Below are 11,189 nucleotides of genomic sequence, written 5' to 3' on the forward strand. Positions count from 1 at the left end.
GAAGCCAAGACCCCCCCTCTTCCACGGGGAGGCAAGCCCGAGACCAACGAGCCCAATGCCATTTCTTCTCCAAGGGCCTGGACCCCCAAAGAAAAGCATTAAAGGCTCTCTCAAGTTTCTCCATGACAGCCAACGGAGGCTAAACAACCTGAAACAAATATATGGGCATCGAGAGGAGCACGCTACGACTGAGGGTCATGCGGCTCCCGGAGAAAGAGTACGAATCTCCGAACCCTCGAACCGCCTCCTAACAGACTGTAAGAGGGGCTCAAAAAGAGAACACGTCCTATTGCCCCGAAATAAGGGAACTCCTAGGTACTTGATCGGAAAATGACCCTCTGCAAAGCCAGTGATACGCAAAAGTCTAGAGCGAAGGCGCTCAGAGCATCACGGAGATAAAATCAGGGAACCCTTGACAGCATTCACCATCTGTCCCGAACAGTTCTCATAGTGATGCAGAAAATCTAAAAGACGCTGCATCCCACGAGACCCACCATTGGCAAAAATAATGATAACATCAGCATAGGCCAGGTGGAAAATCAAAAGATCACAACTAGAACGGTACCTAATAGCAGGATGACGCAAGTAGAGTCTGTCAAGGCCACGTGAAAGATACACCGCCCTTAAGATGAAGAGAAGAGGGGACAATGGGTCTCCCTGCCTGAGGCCCCTGGTAGAACCGAAGAACCCTGAAAGAGAACCATTGATATTAACGGAGAAATGACAATGAGAAATACAGACCGAGACCAACGCCACAACCTGCTCAGAGAAACCAAAATGGCGCAAAACAGCAAAAAGGAAAGGCCATTGGACCCGATCATAGGCCTTAGCCATATCCAACTTCAAAATAACATTACCACCACGAGTGGGGAGAGTGAGACTATGAGTGAGCTCCTGAGCAAGGAGGATGTTATCAGAAATCATCCGTCCCGGAACAAAACCACTCTGATTCAACGAAATAAGTCTCTCCGCCACAGCCCGCAAGCGAGAGTACAACAACTTAGAAATGATTTTGTTCGTGACATTACAGAGGCTGATCGGATGGAAATCCGACCAAGCCCGAGCACCCTTGACTTTGGGGATCAAAGTAATCGTGGTGGCAGTAAAGCTCTGGCGCAGGGGAGAGCCTATGAAAAAATCTAAAACCGCATCCAACACATCCTGATGAACGATCTCCCAGCAATGCTGGAAAAACGCCGAAGAGAAGCCATCAGGGCCTGCCACACTGTCAGGAGAAATGGAGAAAACAGTCGCAGGCACCTCCTCAAGGGATGGGAGAGCAGTAATCCCATAATTCTCCTCATCAGAAATCACCGAAGGAAACCCCAAAAAATCAGGACAATCAAACACAAAGGGATCCCCAGTGAGTAAGTGCTGAAAAAACGAGGCACCTGACTGCTGAATCATATCAGGAGACGTCAGGCAAACCCCATCATCCCATATGCGGAAAATCTTATTAGCCACACGCTTCTTCTTAACCATGTTATGAAATAGTTTGGTGTTCCGCTCACCATCCTCTAGCCAATTGCATGCAGCTTTTTGTTTCCAAAAATCCGCCTCCATGGCGGTAACACGCGCCAGATCCGCATTACGATCGGACAGCGCAGTCCAATTCGAATCAGAAGGATCGGCCTCACAGGCGAGCTCCGCGGAACGAACTGCACTCTCAGCCTCAGTGATTTTATCAAAGATGTTACCAAAAACATCCCGATTCCACCACTTGAGGTGATTCTTAAGACGCTTCAACTTGACAAAAAGAGGCGACATACCATTCAGACTGCAAGGCAAATTCCAATTAAGCCTAACAGTCTGCAAAAAACCATGATGCCGAAGCCACATACGCTGGAAGCGAAACGAGCTTGGCCCACGGGCAAAAACCGGAGCGAAAACCAAAAGTGGACAGTGGACATAAACAGTACGGGGGAGATGTTCAACTCGAATGGAGCTGAAATGGTCACCCCAATCAACAGAAACCATAACCCTGTCCAACCGCTTCCAAATGGTCTTATTCGTCCAAGTGAACGAAGACCCCTCAAAACCAGCATCAATCAAACCAGAATCCATAATGAAAGTGTTGAACTCCTCCACTGGGTAGCAACCTACCACCACGGGTGCCCAAACACTCAGACGCATCACAAACAACATTGAAATCCCCACCAACCATCCAAGGACCCAGAACAGGCTTGACATGAAGCAGGGAAGACTAGAGGTCCCGACGCTCAATATAATCACATCTGGCATAAACAAAAGAACAAAACACAGATGTGGGTAAAAAAAGGGCAGAAACCTTAATGTGAAGGAACTGAGCATGATCAAGGACACACTCAGCCTGCACATCAGCAGCAAAAAACACCCAAATGTGAACAGAAAGATTCGAAATGACTCGAGAAAAACCAAGACGACGAGTCATGAATCTCTGATCTAAATCGATCAACGGCTCCAAAACATTCAAAACCTTAATCTGTTTCTCCTTAACAAAAGCATGAAGCCTCTGTTGGGACTCCGAACCCCGAAGTCCCCAGATATTCCAGATTAGAAAATCATGATGAACAGGCAGCAGAAATGCCCGATCGCTTCCTGAGCGACCCAGGGGGATCATCCCTCCCCCTATTTTTCTTAACATCTGGCATATCTGAGTCGAGGACGCCGTCCTCAGACGCACGGCCATCACCCGGTTCAGAATGTCTATCAAAAACCTGGTCAAGATCCTCAACAATCCTCTCACAGACAACCCTCTCAGAAACAGAAAAACCCTGCCTATCAACTAACTGAGTAAACAAAGAAGACGCATCAGCAGGGGATGGAGGGTCCGAAGGGATTGAGTGACAACTATGATTCTCCAAACAAATCACGGGTCCAGAAAACACCGTGTCAATACCAGCATGCGGAGACCCCAAAACCTCCACACAATCAACAAAAGGAGTGACATCCTCCTCCTCCAAATCTTTAGCCACAGACTGGGCTGACACACCACCTAATGCCAACGGGGAAACAACAACGGAGGGTGAACTCAAACCTACAGTATCCACACCCCCGGAAGGAGCATGCTCCGAAGGAGGACCCCCGGTGATATCAACACCCACATCCGCAAAGCGGCGCCCAAACTCAGAAGTGGAACCAACTAACGCCCTAGAATCAAAGAGCTGCGCCTCCTGTTGCCAAGGAGAGAGGACATCAAAAGCATTCGAAGTACTCTTCGACTGTGAAGGAGCCTGCTCTAGAGGAGGAACAGCAGCAGGTGGAACTCGACGCGCTGGCCGTCGCCTTCTACGAAGCTTTGGACCAACAAAACTCTCAGCATTAAGGTCCTGAGGACCCTGGGCATCACCAGAAATGACACCCTCCTGGGGCGACTGACCCGAAGCTGCCTTCTGTGACGGAGGGACTGGACCAAAAGACTTGGCCCGAATCGGCCGGGGATTCTTGCCATGTGAGTAACAAACACTCGTCGCATGTCCCAGCATTTTGCAATCAGTGCAATAGGCCGGGATCCTCTCATACACAACCTCAATCTCTTGAGTGTGATCTCCCCAGCCCACCCAAATGTGCTTGACAGGAGGCTCCAACACATTAATTTCCACACACACACGAGCATAGGCCCCATGGGAAACCTCAGCTGTGTGGTCATCAACTTTGATAGGCTTACCCAAGAGCTTGGCAATAGCACAAAGACTTTTTTCCTCATATAAATGCAACGGTAATTCCGGAAGTCGAGCCCAAACAGGGGCAACTGGCGACTCCGCCTGAAACTTGAATTCTGGTGTCTATTTAGAAAAACGGATACCAAGTGAGCCAACCATCATATTACCATGCGCCCAAAGACGAGCGTAATCCTCTTCACAAGAGAGGGTAATGACCATGAAGCCCTTGGGTAAAAATTTCAAATTGAACGGTCTGACCAAACCCACCTTGCCAAAGGCAACAAAAATCATCGAATTTGGAATTGAGATGTTGCCTGAAATTGAAGGCACCGAGCTATTACCTGAAATTGAAGGCACCGAGATGTTGCCCATGGTAGGGGGAGTAAACTCCATGGAGTAATTGAGAAAAGAAGAAGCGACGCCGGAGGAATTGAGCAAAGATGTCGTCGCGATCGGTGAACAGTGACTGAAAATCGTAGATCTGAAGTTGTCGTCGCATACGAACGGCGTTAGGGCTGATACGAGACGCAAAGTGATCGTCTGGTTGAGGGGGTTCAAGATCGGGGTTCCATTTGCAACAATGTTGCCGGAGGTGGCCGGAAATTGAAGAAAACCAGTCGGTGCAATCATGAACAGTGCCGCCGAGGATGAAAACGAGGAGAACGGCGGCTGTGGTTGATGATTCAGTCGCGCATGGGTATCATTGGAAAGCTTGCAGAAAACCGATTCAGGGGAAGTGCTTCCGGCGCCGGGAAGAGCAGCGACAGTCGGCGGCGAAGACGAAAGCAAAAACGACGTAGTTTCGATCGGAAAATTGGAGCAGTTGCTGGAGTCCGATCGGTCTGAAATTTTAGTATGTTGGTCGGCAAGGGGAGGCGGTTCTGATGGAGATGGCTGCCGGCGCCGAGATCCGGCGGCGATGACATGGCAATGGTAGGGACGTGAATAGTGACAATTTGGGGGTATTTTTGGGAATTTTTTTCTTGAGAGCTTTTTTCTCGGTTTGGTTTTGGTTTAGGGTTTAGGGTTTAGGGTTTTTTTTTAAGTAAAACACCGCCGAAAGCGGGGGGGGGGGGGGGGGGGGGGGCAGACCCCTACCTGTATATATCATCAATCACAGAAATACAAGATAAAACCTAAAGAGAGGATGACAACACCAAGACCTCTCAAAAGGCTAGTCAAACTAAACATACAAACAAAAACCTAGGGTGGCAAAGACATAAGCCACAAACTAATCCCTAGGGAAACCGAATAACACAAATGAATGCCTAAGATCAGTGCTAGATACATGAAAATAAATCCAAATCGATCTAACCAATAAGAATCCAGCTCAGAAGTAGGTGCAAAAGACCACCGATGGTACCCATATCTGAGCCGGCTGTCAATGTAAACGGTGAAAAACCGTTGTCGTATGTCCTGAAAAACCGTTGTTAAAACCTCTGTGGTTAAAGTGTTCGCTCAAAGACAACTGTTTTTCACAATTATTGTAGCTACAATTTGCGACGGTTTTTTAAAACCGTCGCAAATAAAATTAGCGACGTATTTATACAAAACCTTCGCTAATTAGCGAATTAGCGACGGTTTGCAAAGTCCGTCGCTAATTTTAACGACGGTTTTTTCATGATTTCTGTCGCTAATATTTTCAGTAAAATTTAAAAAATTATTTTTAATAATTTAATAAATCTAAAAAAACTTACAATCTTACTATCCTAACAATATTCTTGATCTTAACTAATACTTAAAAATTTAATAAAAATTAAGGAGAAAAAATTTACCCTAAATCGAAACTAAAATCGTGTAAGAGATAAAAATTTTAAGTGTTGTGAAGTGGTAAAATTGTGTAAGAGAGAAAAATTTTAAGTGTTGTGAAGTGGGGTGGAAGAAAATGGATCGAAAATACGGGTATTTATAGACAGTTTGCGACAATTTTTGGTAAAACCGTCGCTAATAGCGATGGTATTTTCAAAACTATCACATGTTTAAATATTGCGACGGTTTTGCTTATAACCGTCGCTAAATTTAGCAACGGTTTAAAGTAAAACCATATAACCGTTGCTAATTTAAACGGTTTTATAGAACCAATGTCATTGACCCTAAAACCGTTGTCTTTGACCCCCAAAAGACAACGGTTTATGTCTTTTGCTTAAAAAAACGCTCTACGACAACGGTTTTAGTGAAAACCGTTGTCGTATGTGTGTTGTTGATTAGGAAATTTCTTTTAGTGTCTGAATGGAGTGGGCTGTTGCAATATTTTGTAAAGCCAAAGTCTTTTAATGGAATCCTTCCTGAAGAGGAAGAAGGGGTGACATAGGAGTTTTATCAATGATGTTCTCTTAGTTGAAAATCTGTGTTACAATTTGATTAGTATTAGTCAACTATGTGACAATGGTTACACCGTTGAGTTTCACAAGCACACTTGCACTGTTAAATCTGCAGCATGCATTATTATGTTGACTGGTCTAAGAGAACAGAACACATATAAGGTGAGATGTAATGATGACAACTTAAATGCACCTACATGTTTAATCGTCTTAAATGGAAATAAAATTTGGTTATGGCATAAACAGCTTAATCACTTAAACTTCAAGTCTATTGCCATTATTAGAAAGCTTAAACCGATCTCTGGTCTGCCTAACATTAATTTTCCAAAAGATATAATTTGCAATGCTTGTCAGCTAGGTAAACATGTTCGATCAACCTTCAAGAACAAAGGAAGGAACTCATCAGCTCGATGTCTGGAACTACTTCACATGGATTTGTTTGGACCCATACTAGTAATGACCTTAGGGGAAAATAAATACACCCTAGTGGTAATTGATGATTTATCCCGATTTACATGGGTAATTTTCTTGAGCTTCAAGGATCAAACCGCTGCCCAGTTTATCAAACTTCTCAAGAGATTCAGATGAGAAAACTGCAGTGGTGGATTGAATTATGAGTGATAGAGGAACTGAATTCTTGAACCAACTCCTTTCATCTTATCTTGAGGACCATGGTATCATGCATGAGCTCTCAGCTGCTAGATCACCACAACAAAATGGATTTGCTGAAAGAAGAAACCGCACTCTGAAAGAAGCAGCTAGAACTATGCTAGCAGAGTCTGAGATCTCTAAGAGATTTTAGGCAGAAGTTGTCCATTATAAACAAGAATCATGAAAAGACTCCATATAATATTTGGACCGACAAGCAGCCCGAGATTGGATACTTCCAAATATTTGGTTGTAAGTGATTCATACATAATAATGGCAAGACACATCTAACCGCTTTCGATGTTAAATCTGAAAATGGTGTCTTCAGCAGTAAGCAAAGCCTATAGAGTATACAATCAAAGAACTCTAACTGTTCAATAATCCGTACATATTGTATTTGATGAAACATCTATCTGTCACGATAATAATAGCAACATCATTCATGATTTAAGTAATAAATTAGATGCTACTAACCTTGAATATAGCAGTGACGATGAGATAGATCTGAGAAGAACGGTTTAAAATGTTTCTGAACAAAATCCAACCGTCCAAGAACAACTCCATCAGGTGGATGAACCAATGAACAATCACCAACCAGACATCAATCAGATAGAGGAGGAAATAATGTAACATGAAGATGCAACTTGTAACGTCTACTAATTTAAATTGCGGAAATAAATTTTTTTATAAAGCTCACGTTTTCTAAAATAGTCATTTAAATATTTTGCATGCATGCAACTCCCTTGAAAAATATACCATTTAAAAATTAAGATCCGTAAACAGTCGATAAAATGCTGCAGTAAAAATAATGCCAACACATCCCACAATCATGCGTAGGTAAAATAAGACAAGTAAAATTCTGAAAATCAATAGCATAACGCAAAACGTATAAAATCGCTCATGTCTACTCAAAGCTCAAGAAATCGTGATGTGCGGAAAAGTGTGGTCCTGGGGCATTGCTCGCACATCCAGCCCTACCAACTCAGAGTTCGGCACCTCCAGTCTCCTCATCTAAGTGCTCACCTGCATCAAACACACCTAGTGAGTTTAAAGACTCAACTCACCTGCACCGTTAATAGCAAATATATATACATAGCACACAGCAGTGACTAATACCATAATAAACATATATTTAATGAACTTAAAAGCATTAACATAAATATGTCGTATAAAATCATAACGTGTCAAAGTATGTCTCATCATGTCATCATATATGTATACATTTTTTTAAATTGAATTCAGTTCATTAGTTTTGACTTTCGTATCAGCTCTATTGCATCAGCTCTATTCGATGGATCCATCTATAAAACTGCGGTACCCGTCAGCGGGGACATCAGCAACAGCATTACCCGTCCACTGAGCCTTGGCCTCAGCTCATAATATCTCATATAATCGTGTTAGTCACAACCAAATCACATCCTTCAAAACATGTCATCATGTTTATCACTTAATAAAAACATTCATATACGTAAATTAAAACATGATAAATTTGTGTTCAAGGCGTTGCCAGAATTAAAATCTCACCCTGGGTGCAAAATGACAATTTTTCCCCTGGAAACCCAAAGTGGCCATTATACCCTTGGACTCCTGAATTTTAACCCGAAGCTTACAAAACTCCTTAAACATCCCAAAACATATTTATAAGAAATCTTAGACGTAAACTCGAGCCCGTTACAAAACTTAATCGATTCGTTTCAAAACTTGGACCGGAGTCCCGGTTTTAACCCGAATCGAACCGAAACTTAACCAAATTTTCCCAAACTTTTAACATACCTAAAACACACTCTAACAGTCCCTAATCCATTAAAACCAGACCCCTTAAACCTTCGCTCGGCCCCTGAAATGCTGCTGGAATTTTCCTACTACTTCCTTCGAAACCTAATTGCACCATATTCGAAAACTAGCACCCTTAGGCTCTACCGACTCGCACCAGTCATGAACCAAGCCACCTAGGACCAATACCAGACCTTACTAGACCTACCTTACCTGCGGACTCAGCTCCATGCAGCCGTGACGTGCAGTCACGCGTTAGACTCCAAAGGAGCACACCCTCGGCACCTCGCGATTCTATGACTCCAACGAATCCTAAGCCCCAAAACCAGCAACGTGCGACCATCCTAGGCCATGACTCAGACCCACCAGGGCTTTTTCCACGGCTTTGAATAGTTCTCCATGCCACCAGCTACACACACGTACCCGGGCACCCCAACCTGATCGCACGACCAAAAAAAAAATCACGCGGCCTCCCTCTTATCTCCTCTATGCCTCACATCAGCAACATGGCACCAATTTAACAACTAGATCAGGCCTTAGTAAGCACCAAAAACAGCAGCCACTTAGCATCCATACAATAAAAACATGAGCAAATCAATGAAGAATTCAATTTTCATGTCAAAATTGTATACAACGCACACACACGGTAGATGATGAAATTTTTCGGACAAACACATACATATCAGCATAGTAATGGTGTGTATGAAGAGAAAACAAAATTACGTGCGTGCCTTGATGATTAAACGACTAAAAGCTCGAAGATATGCACGTCGGGGAAGAACCGGAGGAGCGGGGAGGGGCTTGCTTGAGGAAAAATGGGAGATCCGATGCTTTCAGCTACAATTCACGAGGAGAGGTGTTGCTAGGAGAGGTGGCGGATGAATCATATATAATTAGGTTTAGGTTTAATTTAATTGTAGTTTATGATAGGATCGGTTGAGAAGATAAGGAGTGTTTAGAAGGGGGGGTTGAATAAACACTCATGGTTTTTATCTATTTTTCGAAAGTTTGAGTCAGTTTGGTGAAAAACTAAGGCTCTAAATCTTGTCAGTCGATAACAATTAGTCAACAGTTAAGTGCGGAAAATGACTAACTGAAATATAGAATATACGAACTGAAATGAATAAGAATGCACAAAGTTTGTTTCTGGATGTTCGGAGATTTTAATTACTCCTACGTCACCCCTTCTATCACGAAGATATGATTTCTACTAAAAGACTTTGATCAATTCAAAAGATTGTACAGGCCCACTTCAGCTTGGACTTAACACTGCCAAAACTGAAACTCTTAGTTTACAAAATGCTTCATAGTGCGTAACTGATCTTAGCACAACTGATTGAATTTAACAATGATTATAGAGTGTTAATAAGCTCGAAATGTAGCCTTGATTGCTACGAATATATCTGATAAGTGTGAGCTTTAATTTTAGCAGAGTAACAGTAAGATAAATTGACTTTTTCACTCTCCGCAACTGATTGTATTCAAAAACATTAGTTTCTCCAGCTGTTTCTCTATGTTATTTATAGGCTTCCTTCCAACGGTAATATTGAATGCGATTTAAAATTTCTATCCGTTAATGTGCCACGTCAAATTCTTCTGTCAATAGTACAGTGTGCCTTTCCTAAAATGCGACGTTCCCACTCACAGTTGCAGACTGTTTGTACTATTTTTCGGTTGTCGTTTTCAACTTGTGACGTGTTCAGCTAAAGGGTTAGCTGATAGGTAGTAACTGAGAAGGCTTACAACTGCGATCAGTTGACGGTGCGTCCTGTTGCGTTGATCAGTTGGTAGGATAGTTCAGTTGCCGAATTCAGTTGTCTTTCGATAAGCTTCAATTAAGGCGATCAGTTAGTTCGATTTTATTAACTCTTCAGTTTGTCAAACATCCGAAACTAAGTTTCCAACAATTTCTCCCTTTTATGTGTTTGACAAAACTAAGAAAATATGAACTGATCAACTGAACTAAAGATCTTCAAATACGTTGTAGAAAAAATAATTCTTCTAATGTACAGATTCGTACAAGGAATGAAATAATAACTGAAGTCAGTTGATCTTCTTCTCTTTGTCTTCTGCAAATATTCTTGCTACTTCCCCCTTTTTGTCAAGCACATCAACGTTTCTGTAAAGTATGCGAACATCTGCGGCGATGTCTTGTACATCAGTCATCATAAAAGTTTGTAGTAAATCAATTCGTTTGTTGACTGTACTTTCCATATGATCAAAGCGTTTGCTGAGAAAAGCTTGAGTTTGGGCGTAGGTTTCAGCTAGACCTCGGTTCTTTTTGATTTCATCCATGGCATAGTAAAGAGAGGTCATATCAGTTTGAGTTTGTTTCAGTTTCCCAGAACTGAACTCATTTGAAGAATTAAGCTTTAATGAGAGAGCCATCTGGGAAGACTGAATGTCTAAAATAGCTGACATCATATTTGACAAGTTGTGCTGAATCATCTGAATCTCTTCAAGCACTGGATCAATATCCATTGCTGGGCGAGGAGACAAAGTTCCAGATGGCTCTGGTTCCTGTTCTCTGTCAGCTTGATTGAAGATTACTAGAGTTCTATCAGTTATTTCAGTCTCTGTGTGTTCTAATGCTGAAACATTGTCTTCATGAGCTTCCTGTTGAAGCTGGGAGGGAGAGGAGTGATTCAAATCAGCAGAGGAGCTGCTTGGTTTATGAGTTTGAGAATCAACAGGTTCTTCATATTGGGGTTCAGCTGATTCAATAACTGGTGCTATAAATTGATGATCAACTGAAACTAGTGTAGGCTCATCAGTTGGAATATATTCATTTAAGTGCAGTTGAGCT

General features: G+C 42.5%; 1 protein-coding gene across 1 annotated transcript; it reads right to left on the reverse strand.

Annotated features, from left to right (window-relative positions):
- Nucleotides 1-387: 387 nt before the first annotated feature.
- LOC140835910 (uncharacterized) lies at nt 388-4,034 on the reverse strand. Its single transcript, XM_073201320.1, has 3 exons — nt 3,909-4,034; nt 2,552-3,764; nt 388-2,234 (listed from the first exon to the last, which is right to left on the reverse strand). Exons 1-3 carry the CDS (start codon nt 4,032-4,034, stop codon nt 388-390), a joined length of 3,186 nt encoding a protein of 1,061 aa, XP_073057421.1.
- Between the last annotated feature and the right edge of the window lie 7,155 nt (nt 4,035-11,189).

The sequence above is a fragment of the Primulina eburnea genome, chromosome 7 (genome assembly GCF_022965805.1).
Source record: "Primulina eburnea isolate SZY01 chromosome 7, ASM2296580v1, whole genome shotgun sequence".
In the NCBI taxonomy this organism is placed as follows: Eukaryota; Viridiplantae; Streptophyta; class Magnoliopsida; order Lamiales; family Gesneriaceae; genus Primulina; species Primulina eburnea.